Here is a 25,167-nt window from a genome sequence, read left to right as displayed (position 1 = left end):
GGCCCCTTCAGACTTTCTCTTGCGCCATTGGGATCGCAGGAAGGATTCTCTGGATCAGCTAGTTTAGCTACCAAGAGAGGATTTTCTCAATCTCTTCTGGAGGGAGCAGCGGGAACAACTGCAGGGAGGGAAGAACTGGGCGCAACATGCTTCAGTGAAGGTTACTACAGACGCCAGTTTGTGGGGCTGGGGTGTGCACTCTCAGGGCTGGCAGGCCCAGGGAGCTTGGTTACCAGAGGAGGCAGGCCGCTCCTCAAATTTCAGGGAACTGCTATCTGTAGGAAAAGCTCTCTTGGCTCTGCAAGAGAGGCTCGGTTCGAAAGACCTATTGTTTTTTTCAGACAATGCCACTACGGTGGCATACCTGAACAAACAAGGGGGCACTCGTTCGGAGTCACTTCTAACGATATCACAGCAGATTCTGTCCTGGGCAGAAATCAATGTCACCTCAATCAGAGCAGTCCACATGAGGAGTTCAGAGAATATGCTGGCGGACTATCTGAGCAGAGTGAGTGTCAGTTCCAGCTGTTGGGAGTTACATCAAGGCACGTTTCAGGACATTGTGCTAAGATGGGGCCTTCCTGCAGTGGATCTTTTTGCCTCCAATCTCAACAGAAAGCTTCCGGCATTTTTCTCACTGGTCAGAGAGACGGGGTCCTTGGGGACAGATGCTCTCTCCTTTCCGTGGGATTTCGCTCTAGCCTCCGCCTTCCCTCCCTTTTCCCCCTCCTACCTCTGGTAGTCCGGAAAATAATTCAGGATCGGGCAGAAGTGGTTCTGATTGCCTCCTGGTGGCCCAGGAGGAGTTGGTTTTCCTCTCTTTCTTCCCTGGCCCCTACCAGATCGGAAGGATCTACTCCACCAGGGACCAGTATTGCATCCAAACCCTCAGACCTTCCATTTGACGGCCTGGAGGCTGAGCGGCGCATCACAGTTGAAAGGGTGTTCAGAGAAAGTTATTTAAACTATCCCGGACAGCCGCAAGTTGGTAACTAGAAGAATCTAAAAGAAAAATTGAAAATCTTTTAATTCCTGGCAAAGTTTAGATTATTTTTCCACTCCCTGCATATTGGGTTTTTTACACAGAGGAGTGGGGAAGGGACTATCTGTCAGCACCCTTAAGGTTCAGGTTGCGGCCCTGTCTGTATTCTCAGACAAGAGGCTAGCGGAAGATCCTTTAGTCAGGAGGTTCCTTTCAGCCAGGTCTAGACATGCTCCCAGGATCATCAAACATGTGCCTCCTTGGGATCTATCTTTGGTGTTAAATTCTCTTACAAGGGCTCCTTTTAAGCCTTTGCATGAAGCTTCCATTAAATGTATTTCCTTAAAGATTTCCTTCTTCCTTTCAGCCATTACGTCAGGGAGAAGGATTTCTGATCTGCAGTCCCTTTCCTGTAAAGATCCCTTCCTGAGGATTCTAGGGGACAGAGTAGTGATTAGACCTGGTCCTTTCTATTTACCCAAAGTATCTTCTAACTTTCATAGGTCCCAGGAAGTAGTCCTGCCTAGTTTCTGTACCTCTCCCAAAAATGCGGAGTAGGGAAGATTTTGTTTTTTTAGACGTAAAGAGATGTCTACTTTACCTAGAGAAATCAAGTGGGTTTAGGAGCTCCTCCCAGCTGTTAGTATTGTTCAGTGGCCCCAAGAAAGGGTCCAAAGCTTCTAAAAGCTCTATTGCTAGATGGATTCGAGAAGCTATATGTGAAGCTTACAAAGCATCAGGTCGTATCCCTCCTTCTAGAATTATGGCTCATTCAACAAGATCCATGGCTACGTCATGGGCAGAAAGAGCAGGGGCATCATGGAAAAAAAATTCTAAAGCTGCCGTCTGGTTCTCCTCTCATGCATTTGTCAAACAGAGTTCAGATGCTTTCCAGCCAGGACCTCTCCTTAGGGAGGGACAAAAGCCTGAAGCACTTTCCTACCAAAGGTATAGTATCTTGCTTATCCTCTCAAGTAGCTGTCCTGGAAGGCGAGGGGGGAAAACCCCCCCGTTAGTCTTACTGGTAACGGTATTTCCAGGACAGCGTCTATATTCCCACCCTATTTTGCGTTCACCTGGTGGTGGTGTTTGTGTGTTTTTTTTATTATTATTTTTTTTGTTTTTCTCTGCCGAGTGCACTTTGGTGGAGGTTTACTTGATCTTCTAAACAACTTGGGGCCAGAGGAAAAATGTATCTGATTCTGGAAGGTTTCTGGAAATACCGTTACCGGTAAGACGAACAAGGGTTTTTTCAGTCAGGGGTGTACTCACTTTTGTTGCCAACGGTTTAGACATTTATGGATGTGTGTTAAGTTAGTTTGAGGGGACAGCAAATTTACACTGTTATACAAGCTGTATACTCGCTACTTTACATTGTAGCAAAGTGTAATTTCTTCAGTGTTTTCACTAGGGATCGACCAATATCGTTTTTTCGGTGCCGATACGATACTGATATTTCTGCCACCTCTCGGGCCGATATTGTGTATTATCTGGACATTAAAAAAAAAAAATAAAATAGTTAACACTTCTTTTCTCCCTCCACCTTTAGGACAGCACCTTGGAGAGAGCGTAGCTCCACCTCTTCACAGGAAACACTGCGTGACAACTCCCCTTTAAAAAGCAGCTGCTTCCACCATGCCTTCAGTTTTAGTGTTTCCTCCGCCATGGAAGCACTGCTGGGGAACCAGAGGGGCTGCACACTCTCCAGGGGGGTTTTGGCAGTACCTTCATCCATTTGTTGGTCTCTCAGACCAACCCAGCTCCTTCCCGTACGTGAGGGGGGAGCTCCGGTGTCTCTTCCTTCGCCAGCTCACAAGAGTAATGATCGGTCGGGGGTTGCCCGCCCAGGGTGTTCGGGGGGCCGCGGTTGTGCTCACACTGAGCGTCCATGCCAGGTCTCTGCATGGCGGCGCCGAATCCCGGAAGGCGGGTGACGCCAGTTCCGGTGGGTGGAGACATCCGGCAGGGCGTAGCAGCAATAGGTTCCAGCTGCCTGAACGCAGGAGGAAGAGGCAGGTCATCTAGCCGGGACTTCCTTTCGCTCATAGGAGCTAAGCAAAGGAAAATAAGCTATTAAAACTCAGTGGCGGCAGCTGCGGTGGTCCATAATGGAGGAAGCTGAACCATCGGCAGCAGTGGCGGATGCAGGCGCCCAGGTTCCCGGCCAGGCCCAGGTAGGAAAGGTACAGTGGTGCCTATTTCCTTTTTTTATGACACTGGGTGTTTTCTTATTGGTGTTACTAATTAAAACCTGCAGCTGTCTGCTTTAGTATTAATGCTCTAATAGCAGTACAGCAAGGTGTGAGACTCTGTGGCACATAGGGTGTCGGCTAAAGGGTGCTGTGTGTTCTCTTAATTGGTGATTTATTTAACCCTAAAAAAGGGCCTGGGTTTTTTTCTGTTTATTGTTTCAGAAAGCCACAACTAAATCAGAGAGAGCACCAGGAAGAAAATGCCCCTCATGCAAAAACCCTTTAAGGGATTCTTGGCCAAAACCAATGTGCAGATCCTGCATTGCGGACCTAGTGAGGGAAGAATCTACACAGGAGTGTAAAGATCTCTTATCCCCTGTAAGAAAAGAGTTGGCAGAGACCCTAGGGTCAGTGCTTTCCCTGGTAGAGAAAAAAGGCCAGAGTTCCAGCCAGGAACAGAGTTCTCAATCCAGTCTCCCTCCGTCCACTTCCAGACCAGTGGAGAGTGAGTCTGAGGATGAAAGGGGAAGCGTTCCCCCCTCAACCGTTTATTCGGAGGATGAGGAGGCAAGATCCTCTAGGTATAAACTGTCGCTTGAAGAGGTGGATGAATTGCTCAAGGCAATATATACCACTTTGGAAATCCAAGAGGGAAAACCCTAGTTGTCGGTACATGACAAGATGTATCAGGGTCTGGAAGAAGTTAAACAGTCTTCCCAGTTCATAAGATCCTAACAGATACTATTAAGAAAGAGTGGAAGGAGCAGAAAAAGGACAGTTTTTTTTTTCCAAAGCCCTCAAAAGACGGTTTCCTTTTTGAAGGAAAAGGAAGAGTTGGTTTGGAATAAAAAAACAAAAATCGATGCCGCCTTCTCCCAAGTATCTAGAAAGACCGATTTAGCTTTCGAGGATATGGGCATCCTTAAGGATGCTATGGACAAAGGGGCAGATGGACTACTGAAGAAAGCCTGGGACTCAGTATTGTCCAATCTGAAACCTGCAATGGCTGCCACGGTTGTTGCCAGGAACATGGAGTGTTGGTTGGAGCAACTTAAAAACCATGTGATAGCAGGCACTTCCAGGAAGGATCTATTGGAGTCTTTTCCCACTTTGCTAAAAGCGGTCAAATATATGGCAGACGCTTCAGCAGAATCCATCAGGATGACAGCCAGATCCTCAGCGCTGGTTAACTCAGCGAGAAGAGCCATCTGGCTAAAAACCTGGTCAGGGGACTCTGCTTCCAAAGTAAAATAATGCGGAATTCCGTTTTCAGGAGACCTGATGTTTGGGCCAGAACTAGAGTCTGTCCTTGACAGGACAGCAGATAAGAAAAAAGCTTTCCCACAAAAGAAAGCGGTGCAGCAAAGGAAACATTTTCGTCCTTTTCAGCAAACCAATAAAGAAAGAGACCAAACACAGAAAGTCATGTAATCCTCAGAGAGGAAGAGGCAGGGGAGGGGTGCTCTTTAGACCTCCCAAACAAACTCCTAAAAAACAATGACCATCTCCCAGTAGGGGGAAGGTTACAGGACTTCCTTCCAGCTTGGGGGGAAAAAACAACAAGAAGTCCTTTTCGTTCTGAGCCTAATCGGACAGGGGTACCAACTAGAATTCTCAGATTCCTCCAAATCCATTTTTCATCACAAATCTACCAAAGGACCGGTAAAATGCCCTGGCTATGAAGTCTCTTTTGCAAGAACTGATGCAACAAAGTTTATTTCCGAAGGATCAGCAGGGGAAAGGGTTTTATTCCCACATTTTTCTGGTCAAAAAACCATCGGAAGTTTCGCCTGATCCTCAATTTGAAGATTCTCAACCTGTCCATAAAATACAAAAAATTCAGAATGGACATAATTTTTTCTGTGAGGAATCTACTCACCCCGGGTTGTCACATGGCATTGATCGACCTGAGAGATGCATATCGCCATGTTCCAATAGCACCCCAGTCACAAAAATTTCTGCGGCTAGCAGTCAATCTGGGAGGAGGAGAAGTGTGGCACCTGCAATTTCGGGCCCTGCTTTTCGGTCTTTCCTCTTCTCCCAGAGTGTTCACAAAAGTGATGGCAGAGGCTCTGGAACCCTTGAGGCTGAATGGAATTCCAATAGTACCTTACTTGGACGACCTACTGCTGTTCGCAGACTCAAGAGATCAGGTGGAGGTCAATCTGCAAATAACCCAAGGACACCTAAAGGGTTTGGGTTGGCTTCTCAACCTCCAAAAATCCAATCTTCTACCATCCCAAAGGGTGAGGTTCTTGGGCTACGAGAGACATTCAGTAAAACAGAGAATTTTTCTCCCCCAAGAGAAGATAGAAAAATGCAGTCAGCTCTGAAAGCTCTTCAATGCAATTCAGAGATCTCAGTGAGGCAAGCTATGTCCACTCTCGGTCTCTTGACAGCGGCAATTCCTTCGGTTCAGTGGGCCAGATTTCATGCCCGTCCTCTGCAGGCAGACATCCTGAAGAATTGGTCCTATCGGGAACCCCTAGAAAAAAGGTTCAAAATAGGACCAAAGACAAAAAGATCACTCTGGTGGTGGAGAAACCAAAGAAACATCTCGAAGGGGCTTTTTTGGAACCTTCCAGTAACAACAGATGCGAGTGCATGGGGGTAGGGAGCCCACCTGGAAGAACAGACAACTCAAGGAGTCTGGTCAAAGTCGGAGGCAAGGAGATCCTCAAATTGGAGGGAGTTGAAGGCTATACAGCTAAGTCTTCTCTCTTTTCAGCTAACCCTAAAGAAACAGCATGTACAAATATTATCGGACAACATGACGGCAGAAATGTGGGGGTTTCCTCAGTTGGAACTCTTTGCAAAACAAGAAAATGCAAAGACACCGGCTTTCTTCTCTCTCTTCAGAGGCAGGATCAAGCTATCGGGATAGATGCGTTGGCCCACAAGTGGGAATTCCCTTTGTCTTACGCATTCCCCCCATTCCAACTGGTACCAGGGGTATTGGCAAAATTCAGAGTGGAATCTACAGAGCTAATCTTGATAGCCCCCTACTGGCCAAAGAGGCCTTCGTTTGCCACCCTGATGAACCCCCCTGGAGGTTGCCGATCAGGGCAGATCTGTTGTCTCAGAATTAGACTTATTAATACCCTCCTGGCAAGTAGAAAAGAAGTCACCAGAGCTATATACTTTAAAGTCTGGAAAGTCTATAATACCTGGTGTTCCAGCAAGAACTTTCATTTTAGTAATACTATTTTGGTTCTAGAATTTCTTCAAGAGGGTTTGGAGAAAGGGTTTAGCAGCAAGTACCCTCAAGACGCAGGTAGCTGCCTTTTCAGTTTTTTTTGGCAAAAACCCTGTCAAGGGAACCTTTTAATAATCAGATTCTTTAGGGCTATGGCAAACGTAAAGCCTAGACCTATTGTTTTCCCAAATGGGACTTGTCTTTGGTTCTTCAGGCTCTCACTAAGTCTCCATTTGAACCTATAGAAGAGTCTTCATTAAAATTTTTGACACTCAAAACTATTCTGCTGGTAGCAGTAACTTCTGCTCGAAGAATAAGTAAGTTACAAGATCTTTCAATTAAAGAACCTTTTATGAGATGTCTACCAGATAGGCTAGTCTTAAGGACAGACCCAGCTTTCCTGCCAAAAGTATCATCAATCTTTCACCGTACACAGGAGATAATTCTCCCTACCTTTTGCCCCTGTCTTTCGGGTCCGGGGGAAGAAGCCTTCCACACTTTGGATGTCAGGAGGTGTCTTCTAAAGTATCTAGAACAGTGGTTCTCAACCTTCTAGTGCCGTGACCCCTTGATAAAATTTCCCAAGTTGTGGGGACCCCTAACAGTAAAATTATTTTCATAGCGTGGGTTGAAAGCACCCAAGGCAAGACAAGTAATTTTCGCCCTAACCCATGGACATTTGGCTCTTCCTGAGTGCCTTCCACTCGTACAGTATTAAAACCCCTTATAGTACATTTTAGGGTGTACCACTCTTTCTCTTTGTTCTCCTTTCTTTCCTTTTCATCTCTCTCTATCCTAATTCCTTGTTTTTTTTTCCCCATCCCTCCCCCTAACTGTTTTTTTCTTGCTCTCCTCCTTTTTTTTTTTTTTTCCTTTCTCTCCTTTTCTTTATTCCTCCCCCTCTTATCTCCCTTCCTGGGAGAACAGTGCGGGCTTCAGGAACAGCCCAGGATTTGGTGACCCCTGGCAAATCATCATTTGACCCCCGAGGGGGTCCCGACCCCAGGTTGAGAACCACTGATCTAGAACTAACAAAGAATATCAGGAAGTCTCCTTCACTATTCATCCTGATAGAAGGTGCTAACAAGGGCAGTAAGATGGTTAAAGCAAGCCATTAAAGAGACATACATCTCTTTAGGACTTGAACCTCCAGTGGGTATTTTACCTCATTCTACCAGAGCAATGGCAGCATCATGGGCAGAAAAGGCCGGGGCATCTCCTGAGCAAATCTGCAAGGCGGCCACCTGGTCCAGTTTTTCAACTTTCATAAGGCACTACCACTTGGATCTGGTGTCAGCCTTGGACCAGTCCTTTGGTAGGAAGGTTTTACAGGCAGTGGTCCCACCCTGAAGTAAGTTTCTCGGTTATCCTCTCCAAGGTGCTGTCCTGAAAGACGAAGGGAGAAAACCTTAGTTAGACTTACCGGTGACTATATTTCTACAAGCCTTTCAGGACAGCAGCCACTTCCCTCCCTTGGTTATCACAAGTAAGATATTCTTTGTGGGACTTGGTAATTGTCTGCTTATATCTTGCAGCGTGTCGGAGGATTTCTCGGTAACAACTGAAGGCATGGTAGAAGCAGCTGCTTTTTAAAGGGGCGGTGTCACGCAGTGTTTCCTGTGAAGAGGTGGAGCTACGCTCTCTCCAAGGTGCTGTCCTGAAAGGCTCGTAGAAATACCGTCGCCGGTAAGTCTAACTAAGTTTTTTTTTTTTTTTTTGTTCACTGTTATTGCTGTCATAAGGAAGATAAACATCCTTGTGACAGTAATAGGCAGTGGTAGGTACTCTTTATGGATTTATGGAGGGATCGGTGGTCTAAAAGGCCTCAAACCCCTCCTCTGAACTTGAAAGTATTCAAAACTTCAAGATCTGCATTTTTGAATACTTTCTATTTTTTAAAACTGGTGCCTTTTAAGATGCCAGTAATCTGGGAAGTGATGTCATGACACAAACAAAGCATCGGCTTTGTTCTGGTTTTCGGCCAGCCGGCGGATGTGTCGGTTGCTCTGGCCTCACGGTGGAACTGGAGAGCCCAGGCGTGTAGCGGAATTCAGCAGGGGGGAGGTGGGTGGGGGAACGACGACATCTCCTACTGCTTTTCATAACAGCCAAGCGGTTTTTATTACAATAAAGCCGACCGTCCGCTCTAAGGAACGGTATTGGAGTGATGCCTGCAGCTGCAGGCATCACCCTGGTAAAACCCTTTGAAGCAATACCGGTAATATCGGGTACGTTTGTGCAGATATTTTCCATTCAAATGTATTTTTTAAAGCAAATATTTTTTACTTTTTTTTTTTTTTTCTTTAGGCTGTGAAAGAATTTCACAATATAACAGTTGAAATATTAAGACTGTCTTCAGAATTCTCAAGCCAGAATACAGAACTGAAAAATTCATTGAGGAATATGTTGCAGGTATTTTGTATAATTTTATATTATTTCAAAGGTCTACAGTTCAAAAGCATCCTCGTAAATATGAGCAAGCTTGTGTTAACAATACCACATTACTGAAATTAAACTGTAATTGCACTTGTGATACAAAATGAATGGCAGGGGACCTTTAGACTTTTGCAGCAAAACAGCGCAGAAGATTTTTAATATTTCAGCCAGAGGCTGCATGCAGTGCCATCTTAATGGCATCATCGGCCCCTGGGCAAAGAAATGCTCTAGGGCCCCTACAACAATGACATGCTCCCCCAATTTCGGGGGAGCATGGGCTCAAGGACCAGCTGCTTTGGGGAAAGTGCAGGGGCCCCCCATGCAGCTGGGGCCCCTGGGCAGTGCCCAGGTGTGCCCTCTCATTAAGACAGCCCTGGCTGCATGGTGACAGCAAAGCAGCACAGTGAAAATCTGCAGACAGCACTGTTGTATGTTTTGTAAATATATGCTTACAGTGCTACAAAAATATGTTATAGATCTAAGTGCACTACAAGTGCTCCTATCCTTTCAAATAACCGTTTGCCTATTATGGGGAAAAAAATAACTCCCCGAAGGAAAAGTTTATATTAGCAGATTTCTTTTTATACAAATAGCTAAAAACACACAGACTACATTTGCCCTTTAAAAACTAGCAGATTTTATGACAAATATAACTATTGTAGCAATGCACCCTAGGGGACTGCTTAGACTTACTTCCCCATATGCACAGGCTTGGCCTAGTGAACATTCCAACCCACCTGACACTCTGGGTGTTTAGACATCCTTGTATGCTGTGGAGTATTAAATCGGACACTTTGCGCATTTAGGGTCTAAGAATATTTTACTGGAACCAATAAAGAAGAAGGTTGTTACAAAAAGGGATTGGGAGGTAATAGATCTCAGTTTTGGCAACAGTGCTAACTCGGCAAAATAATTTCTACAAAAGGCACAAGACAATATGAATAAAGACAATACTGTATATATTAGTAATGGCAAAGTCCACGTGGCAGATGTGATGTTCTTCACGGGTACGTAGGAGCTCTTTCACTTTAATGTGATTTTAGGTGTAGTGGTAAACAGTGGCTTTCTTGTAGTGTGGAAGGCTAAAGTTGTCTTAAAGCGGGGGTTCGCCCTGTAAAAAAAAAAAAAAAAGTTTTTTTTTATTAGACAATTAAATTCGGCATCGTAGCGCGAGCTACGGTATGCCGGTCTTACATTTTTTATGCCCGTACTCACTGCGGTATCGTTGATTGAAGAATCCGGGGAATGGGCGTTCCTCTGGTGAGAGAAGGTGATTGACGGCCGGCCCTGGCACGTCACGCTTCTCCGGAAATAGCCGAAATAGGCTTGGCTATTCACGGCGCCTGCGCATAGCCTGTGCGCAGGCGCTGTGAATAGCCGAGACCTACTCCGGCTGTCTTCGGGGAGCGTGACGTGCCAGAGCCGGCCGTCAATCATCCTCCCTCTCCATAGGCACGCCCATTCCCCGCGGGAGTCGGATTCTTCAATCAACAATAGCACAGTGAGTACGGGGTTTAAAAATTTAAGACCGGCATACCGTAGCTCGCGCTACGATGCCGAAAGTAATGGAATAATGGGGTGAAGGAGGGTGAACTACCGCTTTAAGCACAATATTCAAATAAATTCAGTAAAGTATTCCTGGTAGGAAGGTGTCTGTGCAAGGTGTCCCGATGTAACTGTGGCAAGAATGGATAAAGGTTTGGCCACCTGCCCTCTCACCAACGACCATACCGCTCTGATGTCTTCCAGACAGGAACTTGTGTAGTGACATTTGTGCAGCGGATCCGCTGACTCGATCTCTCGAAGTGAAGCATGACACACCGAAAGTCGGGCAACCGGAATGGTGCTGGAAGGATATCCGACAGAGCTAGGCTCCTCGGGTTACTGGTTGGAGGGTGGAAATCCGCATGGTAGGCCAAGACCTCCCCTCCTGTGATTTACGGAGAGGTCAGTCTTGCGGCAGGCCCGGAAGGAAGAGAGCGCCGCGTGGGCTTTTTTTTTATTTTTATAGCTACTCCTTGCAATCCTCATAGCAGCAGCAAAGTTCCCCAAGATATGTAGTCCGGACACATAATCGGGTATAGCAATTATCTGGTGGGAGAAATGCTCATCCCACAGTCCTTTCTGCTGGGCACACAAATATGATGTCACCTTATACACTGTGCACTAGAGGGATGGTGAGGCTTTGAAAGACCCGGGATACGGTGCTTTACAATTGTAGTCCATTTTGCTACACCCCCCCCCCCCACTTGAAAGTCTTTGGTCCCTAAAGACAGAGCACAACCTGGAATCACTTTACTGCATTCCGAAAGCTAAACAATTAACTATCTAATAATCTAGAAGTTGCAACTGCTAATAACTGATATATGGAGAGACTACTTGTTATGAAAAAGTTAATGTACCTTCGTCCTATTACTAGATAAAATTGGAAAAATGTGGCGGCAGCATGTACTCTCATCGTACGATATGAACTTACAAAAGTCAGTTTACAAAAAATATGTATATTTTTCTATATTAAATTTTATAATAAAGAAGCCTTAAATAAGTAGATGCTAGACACTGGATGCTACCATAGGTGGAGCATCCAATTTTCTGACACAAATTGGAAGAACTTGGATGTATTGGATGGTTCCGCACTATTATACACGGAAACTGTTCTTCTAGTTGCACACTCTACATTTTTCGGGGTTGCCCCTTCCAGGAGTATAAAGTCAGAAAATGATCTACAAAATATCATATGAAACAGATATATAATATCAGAATACATACAAAACTCATAACCAACCCTCATGGTATACTGTCATGTATTTATATATGTAAAGATAAGGTATGGTAAAACCCCTCGGTACAACCCTCAACATTTACAAATTCAACCTGAGTAGAATAGTCAATTGGGAGCAGAAAAAATTTACCCACATAGCCAGCACCAAAAGCCTTTGCCTCTTAAGGCCACAATAAGCAATCTCCTGGGCGAGTGTGGGAACCAGGAAATGTGAAGTAGCATAAAACAACTGTTTCATAAAGGGGGCATAAACATGTATTTGTATAAGGATCTACCAAGTTGGAATTAATGTTCAAAAAATTCCTAGGGTGGGGATGTCTCACACCCATTATTAACCAAATGGTTAATATGTGGAAAAAATGTACATTCATAATATTGAATATATATCCTGTACCCTGTACCGCTCGGGTTATGGGTCTGTCCGGAATGCGTCCAGCAGTCCCCACAGGAGGGTAAGTATGATTTTACTTGTCTCGGCAGGACGGAGCAGCTGGGCATTCCCTTTGGAGGTTGAATTGGGGATCTCTCATTCTCTTCTTCTTCTCTCCCTGTCCTTTCCCTCCTCCCCATGCTTGGGCCGCTGCTATACTGAACGGGGGGGTCTTCTGGGGCTCTCCGTATCCGGCGGGGGGCTGCGCTCTGTGCTGGGGGTCCGCTGTCTCTTCCCTGTGTTTTTGGGGTGTTTTAGTATGCACATTGTGAAGGCCTCTGTGCGGACGGGCAGCGTGGTCACACCTTTTTCCTGTAGTTTTATTCAGGAAGTCCGTGGCCATTTTCCTGTAGCCTTAGTGTAACAGTCAGGCATTTTCTTGTAGTTTTCACCTTAGTTTTTGCCTCTAGCGCTGGTTTATCCTTCTGGAAGGAAGAGCGGACGACAATAGCACAGCGCAGTACCTGGGCCAGGGTGGCGAGTCCTGCGGGTTATTCAGACTCGGGCCTGGCTGTGGCACCCAGCCCCTGTTCTGATGTTTTCAGAGGATGCGGACCAGGACCATTCGGACAGTGAGGATGACTCAGTGTCCGGGTCAGCGCAGGAAAGGGCGCTTGTAGGAGCACTTATCACAGCGGTGCAGGATACCCTAAAGATAGAGGATACGGCGGGGACATCAACAGAGGTGTTGGTCCCTTTTGGGTCCCACAAGCCGGTCCACACTGCTAAGGTGTTTCCCTTCTTAACTTACTTTGATAAGTTTATTTACAAAGAATGGGAACGACCGCAGTGGGCCTTTTCAGTCCAAAAACGCATGGCGGTACGACATCTCCCCGTCTGTGGACCCCCCCCCCTGGTCTCCAGGTTAAACAAGATGACCACGATTCCGGTGGAGGGGACCCCGGCTTTTAAGGACCCCGCCGATAGGAGGGACGAGGCGGTCGCCCGGTCCCTGTTCACGGTGGTGGGGGTCAGCATTGCGACCAGTATTGGCCACGGCTCTGGTGTCCCAGACGCTCACTGAATGGGCAAAAATGTTGCACCGAGAGTTGGAAAAGCAACAGGCAAAAGGTAAGGAGCCACGCCGTAGGCCAGGGCCCTCCTTTTCCGTTCAGAAGCGTTTTTTCCGTCCCCCCGGATCCACAAGTAAGCATTCCCAGGCCGACAAGGGCCGCCGGTTTTGCAAGCCAAACAAGCCTGCGAGCAAATCTACGACTGCATTAAGGTTTGCCCCCGCCTGACTCTCGTGTAGGGGGTCGCCTTCGGGAGTTTGCAGCTCTGTAGACCAGTGGGTTTGTGAACTGGTGTCATCATGATACAAGATGGTTTCTTTCTTGTCCGCCAACCAGGTTTTTTCCCTCCAACCTCCATCTTCTTCCGGCGCACCGAGATGCCCTGTTTGGGGCAGTGCAAGACCTGCTGAGGCGCGGGGTGATAGTACCTTTACCGCCGCCGGAAATGTTTCAGGGATTATATTCCAATCTGTTTGTAGTGCCAAAGAAGGATGGGGTCCGTCCGGTCCTGGACCTCAAGGCCCTCAACTGCTTTGTAAAGGTACAAAGTTTCAAAATAGAATACGTTCCCTTTGTGGTCGCTGCACTCCATCTGGGGGATTTTCTGGCGTCGGGCATCAGGTTTCTGCTCTTTGCGGTCGGGGACGAGCACTACCAATTTGTAGCTCTGCCCTTTTGGCCTGATGTCGGCACCAAGGTGCTCGCCTCGATTTTGGCCTTGCTCAGACAGTGAGGAATCGCAATCGTGGGCTACCTGGATGACCTCCTTCTGAGAGCAGCTTCCCCCTCAGAATTGGAGGAGGATGTGGCGATCACCAGCCAGACTCTTCAGGAGTTTGGTTGAGTACCTGGGCTTGATTTTGGACTCCTCAGAGGTTTAGAGTTTTTCTCCCTTCAGGATGCGGTGAAGCTGTTGGCGTCCCGCAAATGGTCGTCCCTGCGCTTTTGCATGCGAGTCCTGGGTCTCATGGTGGCCACTTTCGAGGCGCTACCATATGCTCAATTTCACACTCGAGTCTTGCAAAAGGAGATCCTGTCCACATGGGACAAGTCTGTTGTCTCTGGATTGTCAGATTCGGGTGAGCCACTTAGGGAATCCCTGGTCTGGTGGCTGAGGTCTCCGGTCCTTCCTTCAGTCTGGGAGGTTGTTCCTTCCTTTTCATTGGATAGTGATCATGACGGACGCCACCCTGACCGGTTGGGGGGTGTTTGGGGCGTTCAGTCTGCACATGGTCGCTGGACGCAGGAAGAATCCTGCTTGCCGATCAATGTGCTGGAAGTTCAGGCGATCAGGCGGTGCCTCTCCACATGGTCACGGAGGCTGCAGGGACGCCCAGTCAGGATCCAGTTGGACAATGCCACGGCAGTGGCATATGTCAACCATCAAGGAGGAACGAGGAGTTCGACTGCAGCATTGGAGGTCGCTCACATTCTTCGGTGTGCAGAGCGGCGCGTGCCGACTCTATCAGCCGTGTACATTCCGGGCATAGAAAACTGGCAAGCAGACTACCTAAGTCGTCAGATGCTGGACCAAGGGGAATGGTCGCTACATCCGGATGTAGTTCGACTCCTTTGCCTGAGATTGGCCTTGGCGTCCCTGGTTCAGATGGTGGCGGATGTTCCTTGGCTACTGCCGATGCAAGAAGACCTTCTGTCGCAAGGTCCTATACTTTATCCTGCTTTACAGTTGCTGGCTTTAACGGCATGGCTGTTGAATGTTAGGTGCTAGGGGACCAAGGCCTGTCGGATTTGGTAATCTCCACCATGCTGAGGGCGCAGAAGTCATCTTCTCAGATTTATCATTGCACGTGGAAGGCCTACATCTCTGTGTGAGGAGATGGGGTGGCGTCCGCGTACATATATTCGGTTTCCAGGACCCTGCTATTTTTGCAGCGGGGAGTGGATCAAAAACTTGCCTTAAAGCGGGGGTTTACCCCAAAAAAATGTTTTAACATTAGATTCAGGTGAGTTGTTAGAATCACAATCGGGTGTTTTTTTTTTAATCGTTGCCGTACATACCGTTTTATAGATATATGTTCACAGCGGCTTCCGGGTATAATCTGCGGGACTGGGTGTTATTGATTGACAGGCTTCCGACCGTCGCATACAGCGCGTCACGAGTTGCCGAAAGAAGCCGGACTGCAAGTCAGCTCTATAAGGCGCCTGCGCACCGATGTTCGGCTTCTTTCGGCAACTGGTGACGCGCTGTATGCGACGGTCGGAAGCCTGTCAATCAATTAGGAACGCCCAGTCCCGCAGATTATACCCAGAAGCCACGGTGAACATATATCTATAAAACAGTATGTACGGCAACGATTTAAAAAAAAACACCCGATTGTGATTCTAACAACTCGCCTGAATCTAATGTTAATGTTTTTTTTTTTTTAGGTGAACCCCCGCTTTAAGCACCATTAAGGGACAGATTTCAGCCTTGGCTGTCCTTTTTTTTTCAGCGTCCCCTGGCGGCTCATTCGTTGGTGAGTACGTTTGTACAAGGGGTTGGAAGAAAGTGGAGGTAATCGTTATGTCATTGAGCCCAATGTACTGGCCACATCCCTAGAAATTGGACTTTAAAAGCCAGACACTGGGATATACATAGAAATTGGTATTTATTGGAATGGAAAATGTCAACAGACATGCATACAAAAATTGTAAACACATGAACCAAAATGACTGTAGCTCATGTACGTAATAATACAGGTGTCAATAGGACGAAAAAACAAAGAATGGCACTGAAACTCTCCTATGAGTAATGATCCCTGGCATCTTGACGCGTTTCCGGTATACAACCTTCATCAGGGGTAGCGAACAGGGGTGAGTGCGGTCACAATTCTTTTTAACTCAAACAGTAATGAAAAAAGAGAAAAGATGATTCATAGAGGGATGGAAATATGACAGAGTAACTGTATATGGCTTTAAAGATTGCAATGTGGCTTTACGTGATGTATGCGTTGCATACCAATACAAATGGCTCCATATAGGAAGAACCCATTAGGAGTAAGTTGTGGAGATAATGAATATCGAGAAACATCAATTTAGACCCCAACTTCAACTTGAAGCTGATAAATACAGGTCCTAGAGATAACTTGTAGGCAGCAGTGTCCTTGGTTTTTTAAATCCCGTATGGGGCTAGTAAATGGGAGAGGAAATAGGGCATACAGTCATAATCCATTCTTCTCCCGGTATAAAAAAGAAAGAGATCAATCGGTGACAGGGAAAAGAGAGAAAATTGCCTAGCTATAGGGGGAAAGTAAATCCGTCTCAGAAAATATTGAAATAAAGGAGGAGGATCGAGGTTCAAAAAAATCAAACGATACCCTTATTTACTATGAACTATTACCAGAAGAGGAAAGAAAACCGACGGAAAGGGGAGAGGAATGAAGGGAAGGAAAAGAAAAAAAGGGGACGGGAAAGGGGGAGGAGAAGACAGCAATAGGAAATAAAAAATAAAAGAGAAAAGGAGAGGAACATGGTAAATGGTACAGGGCAAACCTAGCATGTTGGTGGTTAGTAAGTTAAGTGAAATTACCAGTCTGGGCTCAGCAGTTAGGATGTGGCGCTATCGGGGCCTTAAATAAGGTAATCCCGCAGTCGGTGGGTGGCTCCAATGGATTTCCTGAGTGCCGCTGTGAGAGCCCCTATAGGCCTATAATTCAAATAACAATATAATTAGCCCCAATTCCTGTGCATAGAGAACTGTCCATTTCCCCCCCCCCTCCCCCCCCAAATTGCAAAAAAGGAAGTGCTTGCACCTGTAAGGCAATATAGTTGCGTAGCGGGTTCTCCCTCTCCTTAAGGTGCCTACCATACAGCGTTACCTGGGATCCTTTGTCTGTGTTGATGTATTGGCACTGGGTGCAACCCCCACACATGAACACCTCTGTATGCCCCAGTGTCCCCCATGGGTTCGACATGTGGCCCCTCCTGTTCGGCCGCCGTCGGATTTTAATTTGGTGCTCTCGGTGCTTCAGAAACCGCTATTTGAGAACATTAGGGAGATCCCCTTATTGACACTCTCTCAGAAGGTAGCCTGGCTATTACATCTGCCAGGAGGGTTTCTGAGTTGGCAGCCTTGTCTTGCAAGTCTCCCTATCTGATCCTCCACAAGGACAAGGGGGTGCTGCGCCCACATCCTTCATTTCTTCCTAAGGTTGTTTCGGCATTTCTTCTATATGAGGACATTGTGCTTCCATCCTTGTGTCCTCGGCTGTTGCCTTGCATTCCTTGGATGTGGTCCGGGCTCTGCGGTGTATCTGTCTGCTACGGTGTCTGTACAAGGTGTTCCAGTGATACTGTGATGCAGGCTGGATAAAGGTTGGTTGATTTTTTTCCCTCTCCCCAATGACCAGACAGCTCTGATGTCTTCCAGACAGGAACTCGTGTAGCGACACTTGTGCATCGGATCCTCTGTTTTGATCTCCCAATGTGAAGCATGACACACAGCGAAAGGCAGACACTGGAAGGATGTCCGACAGCAAACGACAGAGCTGGGCTCCTCAGGTTATGGGTTGGAGGGTGGAACTCTGCACGGTAGGACGCAACCTCCCCTCCTGGGATTCACGGAGAGGTCCGTCTTGCTTTAGGCCCGGAAGGGAGAGAGCGCCGGGCGGGCTTTCCGCTTTTATAGCTACTCCCAGCAATCTTCCTAACAGCAGAAAAGATCCCTGGGATATGTAGTCCGGACACATAATCAGATTTGAAAGAAAACGGACGCGCTAGGAATAGTTAAACAGTTTGAATTTGACTAAACAATTAGTCAAAATAAAAATAATAATAATTATTAATTTACCAGCAATTCTATTCATAAGTGAATTAATTAAAGTGAATGGTGAGATAATAAAAAAACATTGAATATAAATTATATAAAAAGTCCATCAGAGTGCAAAGCTCCCTAATCAAGGGAGATAATCGCCAAAAATGTGCAATAGAACAGTCCAAACTACGGTGAATAAACTTGCAAGATGTATCCACTAATTCTGTGCAGACTTCCACCTCCACCAGAGATAAAGGAAAAAATAATCACTGCAAACAAAGTGCTCATGGATGGCACCTTACCAGAAGATGTTGACCTCTTTAACTAAAAAGAGGTCAAGTAAGCATGGGTTTAAAACCATAACATCCAGGCTCCAAATAGACCGATGGCAGCAGGTCCAGCATCACATAAAGCAAACCTGAAGAGAAATCGCCATAGAATAATAAAGTTTATTTAAAATACAATAAGACAGGCAATGCCAAATGGCCCCTTACTTGAGAAGTGCCTTAACCCGGCACTGAGGCTGGTCTGCGTTGAATGATTGTGGAGAGATAGGTCCCACGCTCCAGGAAGCCAGCAGCGGCGTGCGTTCCACCTCTGCAGGAGAGGACCAGCGTGACCGGAAGTGCGTCAGTATTTGCGTGACCAGTGCGCCTCGACGTACGTTTCGTGATTGACACGTCGTCAGCTTCCGCGAATACCGACGCACTTCCGGTCACGCTGGTCCTCTCCTGCAGAGAGGTGGAACGCACGCCGCTGCTGGCTTCCTGGAGCGTGGGACCTATCTCCACAATCATTCAACGCAGACCAGCCTCAGTGCCGGGTTAAGGCACTTCTTAACCACTTCCAGACCTTAGGTGTTTTTATCAGATTTGGTGTTTGCAAGACTAAAACAGTTTTTTTCTGCTAGAAAATTACTTAAAACCCCCAAACATTATATATTTTTTTTTCTAACACCCTAGAGAATAACATCGTGGCCATTGCAATACTTTTTGTCACACCGTATTTGCGCAGCGGTCTTACAAGCGCACTTTTTTTGGAAAAAATTCACTTTTTTGAATTAAAAAATAAGACAACAATAAATTTGGCCCAATTTTTTTATATATTGTGAAAGATAATGTTACGCCGATCTAACGATCGCGGTGATGCCTCACTTGTGTGATTTGAACACCGTTTTCATATGCGGGCGCTACTCGCGTATGCGTTCACTTCTGCGCGCGAGCTCGTCGGGACGGGGCGCTTTAAAAAAATTATTTTTTTGTTTTCTTATTTATTTTTATTTTATTACCTTTTACACTGAAAAATAAATAAATTTGATCACTTTTATTCCTATTACAAGGAATGTAAACATCCCTTGTAATAGAAAAAAGCATGACAGGTCCTCTTAAATATGAGATCTGGGGTCAAAAAGACCTCAGATCTCATAATTAACTAAAATGCAAGAATTGCCCCCGCCACCGATAACGGCGATCTCATGGCGAATCCGCCGCGAAGACCGCCGTTATTGTGTACAGGACCGTCGGCACTAAAGATGGATACCTCGGTTGTGGCAGCATCTGCTGCCGTTCCCGAGATATCCATCTTTAAAATTTGGACGTATATATACATGAGCAGGTCTGGAAGTGGTTAAGTAAGGGGCCATTTGGCGTTGCCTGTCTTATTGTATTTTACTTATGAATAGAATTGCTGGTTATTTATAATTATTATTATTTTTATTTTGATTATTTGTTTAGTCAAATTCAAACTGTTTAACTATTCCTAGTGCGTCCGTTTTCTTTCACACATTCACGTTATTGCAATCACTTGGACAGCAGCTCAGGTTACTCACTTAAAGTTGGTTATTTATTATTTATATTTATTCACTATTTTGGCACGAGATTCTACCTCCCACATAATCAGATATAGCAATTATCTGGCGGGAGAACTACTCGTCCCACAGTCCTTTCTGCTGGGCACACAAATATGTCGCCTGATACACTGAGCACTAGGGCAGGTGAAGCTTTGAAAGACCCAGGATACAGTGCTTTACAATTGTAGTCCATTTTGCTACACTATTGTTATATTTATACTGTATTGTACGTTGTGTGAATGGTAGCTAAAAGTGTTAAGCCAAGAAATACTTACATTTTAAAAACTTTTATTGATGGATAGAGTACTTAAAATAGAGATTCCCTATAGTTCCCTTGCAAGGTTAAAAAGTGACATTTTTTAATGGCTTTGTTCTTTCACTTTAAACTGTCGATGCAGTTAAAGCGGAGGTTCACCCAAATAACATCTATATCAGACCAACTTCTTTATAATTCTAACATGTACAGTCCGCATTTTTTGGCCCAGATGATTGACGTCCTTTCAGAAAAAGTTCCCCCCTGCGGATAAGGCCCCCCCCCCATATTGCGTAGGCGCGTCACGGCGTTTCCGAAAGAAGCCGAACATGCAGAGCTGCGAGTCGGCTCTAGACGGCGCCTGCGCCGTCGGCTCTACACGGCTCCTAGTCGGTGCGCAGGTGCCGTATAGAGCCGACTCGCAGCTCTGCATATTCGTGTTTGTTCGGAAACGCCGTGACTCGCCTATGCAATACGGGGGGCGGGGCCTTATCCTCCGGGGGGAACTTTCTCTGAAAGGACGTCGATCATCTGGGCAACCTCCCAGATGAGATTCCTCCTCGGCATAGAAACACCTACTCCTGCGGGGAGAAGTACCCGGAAGCCGGATTGCAAATATAGATTATAAGGTATGTACAGCCTAAAAAAAAAAAAAAAAAACGCGGACTGTACATGTTAGAAGTATAAAAAAGTTGCTCTGATATAGATATAGGTGTAGACCTTTTTAAAAACTGTTTTATTGAAATTTCTGGTTGTAGCTCTAAAAATAAAAGTTAACTGCAATTGCAGGAACAGATTCAGAGGATGCAATCACTGTGTTTAAAATGTCAGGAAAAATGTATTGCATGTTATTTTATACATAGATAAGAAAGGGATGGTGTGAGATGTTATTAAAAACGAACAAATAGAAATATGTTGTTAAAAGCTAATGGAACAATTGCAAAATATAGTAGAGACGGAGAGCTTTTAGCAGAAGTTGTGTCTGTGTTACATGAAGGTTACAGAACACATTTCAACATTGTAAACAAAATGGTGTCTCTTGTGCTTAAATGAACAATACAGTGAAAGTCCATGTCATTTCCCGCCATTTGTTTGACACCATTCTTCTCCGCATTACATTCAGCTGATTGCTGGTAACGCCTGCCATATTGGCGCAGAGAGACGACTTCCTGTTTAGCTCTCTCCTAGCTTTCTCAGAATAATAGGTTCATCAGGGCTTATGGACCATCTGTTGGTATAGTGGGTATTCACACAAAGGCATAGCCTGATGAGGAAGTAAAAAATAAATATGAGAAATAGGAACATCACATTCTAAGTGCCTAGTTTCTGTAACCATGTTGCTATGCCATATAATAAAATCACCAAAACCTCCTAATCTCCTCTTAAAGGGGGTTCCATCCATCTTTAGCAATATCTCTGGCCTTATTCTGTATTTCTCTTATCTGGGCAAGATGCCCTTTAATAATGTCCTCATAATTAACAATGTATATACAACAGTCAGTGCGAATAACCTTACAACCTTGAGCGGCACTGAGATAATTTTGCGTTAATCTGAAGCCTGACTGGCATACTCCCCAGGACGTTGCTAGCTGTCAAGAAGGACATTCTAACGGACAGAATGGCTCTTCTAGATAACGTCCTTTTGTAAAGGTACAGGCAAATACATTTTCTTGTTCATGCTAATGGGAATTGTGCATATGCACTCACATCTGTTGCTCATATTAGTGACTAGCGGCCTATTTTAAACTGAGCCTGTGCTATACTTCAGTGCTGTCTTGTCTAAAGCATTGCTGAGCATACCTGCAACCTTTAAATCTGCATCTGACTGTTATCAACCCGGCTTGTCTTGACTATTTGATTACAGACCCCACTGTTCTGTTACCAATTTGACCTTCATCCTGACATTTCTCCTGTCTACGCATCTGTACCGGATTCATCTGTGTATGACCTGGTTCGTCTGACTCTGTTTCTGTCTCCATCGCTGCTGGACTGCCTGCTACCAGCCTCTGCCGTTATTCTACTGGTGTTCATTCGGCATTCCTGCTTCACTGTGGTCTACTGATGGTCTCAGCCTGCTCCTGCTCACTGGTGTCCATCCACTCCTGCTCCACTGTGGTACACTGATGGTCTTATCCTGCTCCTGTCTCTTGCTCACTGGTGTTCATCCGGCACTACTGCTCTGCTGTGGTCTTCTCCTGACAGTCTTCCTCTGCTTGTTCCTGAAAGTCCATCCAGACCTGCTGCTAGCAAGACCAATAGGCACTCATGCCACTCTGCACTCCTGTGCTATCGGTCTGCTCTATCAAGGGTCCTGAGTCAGTGGTGTAAGAGAGAATTTCCTCCCTGTATCAGGCTCTTTCACCACCAGGTACATGACACTAGGACATTGCTAAGTGAGGCCTAATTGTTGTTGCTCACCTTCACCATCACAGCAGTGAACTCTTAAACGCTGAGCTCAGGGAGTTCTCAGGGGGGAGAGCAAACATTTCAGGAGGGGTTGAATCAGAAAAACCTCCTGTGATGGTGGAGATGAGCAGTAACACCTAGACCTCACCTAGCAATGTCCCTGGGAGTATTTCAGCCAAGCTTTCTTCATAGTGCTTCAGCCAGGGCAGATAGTTGTTAAAGAAGTAGTGCACCCGAAGCTCGTTTTGGCTGTACTTCTCCTGTGGATCACAGGAGTGCAATTTGTTCTGCACTCTTGTGACCCATTTTTTAGCAGACAGAGGGCTGAAGCCTGCTGTTGGCTGATGTCAGAGCTGGTCCAGGCTTGTGCAAGATCGCGACAATGGAGTCGGGCTCTGCCCACATGCCTGGACCGACACCTTGCTCAGCCTTTCAGCAAGCTGATGAGAGCTTAAAACGGCTGCTGCTTCCGCCCCCTCCACAGCCCAGTGCTGTGGATTGACTGGTTTGATCTTCTTGCCATCCAAGGGACTTTCAAGAGTTTTCTCCAACACCATAGTTCAAAAGCATAAATTTTCAGCGTTCAGCCTTCCTTATGGTCCAACTTTCACAGCCATAGGTTACTACTGAGAGTATCCTAGCTTTGACTATTTGGGACTTTGTCGGTAGGGTGATTTCTCTGCTTTTTATAATGTTTAGGTTTGCCATTGCTTTCCTCCCAAGAAGCAAGCATCTCTGATGAAATCTGTCACTGTTTCCATTTTTTTTCTCCTATTTTCCAAGGAGAGATGGGACTGGTTGCCATGATCTTAGTTTTGATATTTAATTTCAGGCCAGCTTTTGCACACTTTTTTTGATCCTAATTCCGACTTGTGATTCATCGATCCTGGCATTTTGCATGATGTACTCCTGCATATAAGTTTAAATAAGCCGGATGACCATATACATCCTTGCCGCACTCCTTTCTCAATTTTGAACCAGTCAGTTGTTCATGTCCTGTTCTAACTGTTGCTTCTTGACTTGCATAGGTTTTTCAGAAGACAGGTGAGGTGGTCTGGTATTCCCATTCCTTTCAGTATTTACCACATCTTGTTGTGATCCACACAATTGAAGGCTTTATTGTAGTCAATAAAGCAGAAGTAGACATTCTTCTGGAGCTCCCTTGCTTTCTCCATGATCCAGCGAATGTTGTCAATTTGATGTTTAGTTCCTCTGCCTCTTCTAAACCCAGCTTGTACTTGTGGTAGCTCTCGGTTCCCATGCTACTGAAACCTCGCTTGTAAAATTTTCAGCATAACCTTGCTAGCATGTGAGATGAGTGCGATCGTGCGGTAGTTTAAATATTCTTTGGCACTGCCTTTCTTTGGTTTCGGAATTAGGGGTGCACCGAATGGGTTATTTGGTGCCGAAAACGATACTGAAAATGACTGTTTCTTTCTCGTACATCACGGGACACAGAGCGGCATATTCATTACTATGTGGGTTATATGGAGTACCTTCAGGTGATGGACACTGGCAATCTCAAACAGGAAGTCCCCTCCCTATATAACCCCCTCCCATAGGAGGAGTACCTCAGTTTTTTCGCCAGTGTCTTAGGTGTTGGTCATGGATTAGCTTTGCCTCTGTATCCTTGGGATTAAGGCGGGCTAACCGGATCTGTCCAAAGTGCCTCAGCGCCAAAGTGGACAGTACCCGGGCCCCAAACCGTGGGGTTTTGCCTATAATGCCCTCTCTAGAGGGATGGACCCTGGGCCCAGGACTTAGAGCTTTTTCTAAGCCAAAAGTATCCTGTTTGCCAGGGTGCTATATAGGTCCAGGTCAGTCGGTTCCTTCCTAGGACCCCAGTACCTGATGGTCTACTACTTTACCCACGGAGATGGGAGAAGATTGGACTGTTGTTGCTTGGCAAACGTCCTGCGGCATGGAGCAGGTAAGTGGAGGGTCTGCGGGACTTGGTCCGACAGTGGACTCTCCAGGGGAGATCTGCGGGGGGTTTGCCTGAGTATGCTCTGCATTGGCACCATGGTCACTATGTCTGTTATGTCTGGATGATCTAACTTTTCCCCCCATGACTGGATCCCCCTGTCTAGGCATCTCTTTACTGGCTACCTGCTGCCCCGCTGGTTGGGAAGGTCTTTTTTGGAGATCTGTCTCAGGGCTATAAATGTGTCCTTTAAGAGGCCTGTGTTTAAGTCCTACCTGGCCGGGGTTTTTGAAGTTGCCGCTCTGCAGCCGTAGGGGCGATCCTCTCCATGCTTCCTGTAGTCTGGCAGCGCGTCTCCATGTGTTCCCCTCCCCTGACATACGGGCGCGCGCGCGGGCGCGTGCACGCTTAATAGAGCAGTTTCGCGCCGTTCGGGGGGGGGGGGGGGGGGGGGCGGGCAGGCCGGCGGCGAAAGAGGCGGGCTTTCGCCTCTGTTATTTGAAGCAGGTCCTCGTTATGGCTCAGTCTGAAACTGAGCTGAGAGCGAGAGGACACAGAGCGGCACACTAGTGACCCCCGGTGGCAGGAAAGGGGTAGTACATGCTAGGCTTAGCCTATGCATATCTATTAAGCCAAAAATCCTCTTTGCAGCAGGTTGGAGGCTGGTAAAGTATTGGTGGGGCTGTATGTTTAAAAAAAAAAAAAAAAAAAAAGCCTTTAATAAGGTAAAGGAAATATATATATATATAATAATGTATTGAAAAAAAAAAAAGTGGTTCTTTTTTGTTGGAACATACGGAGCCCCACCAGGTTAGGGACATTAGTAATACTACTGTTCCCTTAACCACGTAATTTTTTCCTAGCTACAAACAGTCAGTTATTGTATGCTGGGGTACCTCGGTCTTGTACCATGGCTCCCAAAGGCTCGGGATCTAGAGGGGCAAAAAATAC

The 25,167-nt window shown here is 46.1% G+C and overlaps 1 protein-coding gene across 3 annotated transcripts in view; it reads left to right on the top strand.

Annotated features, from left to right (window-relative positions):
* C7H1orf112 (chromosome 7 C1orf112 homolog) overlaps nt 1–25,167 on the top strand; it is a 414,829-nt gene that overhangs the window by 18,738 nt on the left and 370,924 nt on the right. For all 3 annotated transcript variants that reach the window (XM_040359710.1, XM_040359708.1, XM_040359709.1), the window contains exon 4: nt 8,678–8,782. In XM_040359710.1, coding sequence (XP_040215644.1) covers nt 8,678–8,782 — 105 coding nt within the window. The remainder of the gene's footprint in view (nt 1–8,677; nt 8,783–25,167) is intronic.

This window comes from Rana temporaria, chromosome 7, assembly GCF_905171775.1.
Source record: "Rana temporaria chromosome 7, aRanTem1.1, whole genome shotgun sequence".
In the NCBI taxonomy this organism is placed as follows: Eukaryota; Metazoa; Chordata; class Amphibia; order Anura; family Ranidae; genus Rana; species Rana temporaria.
This window is presented reverse-complemented; position numbering and strand designations above follow the sequence as displayed.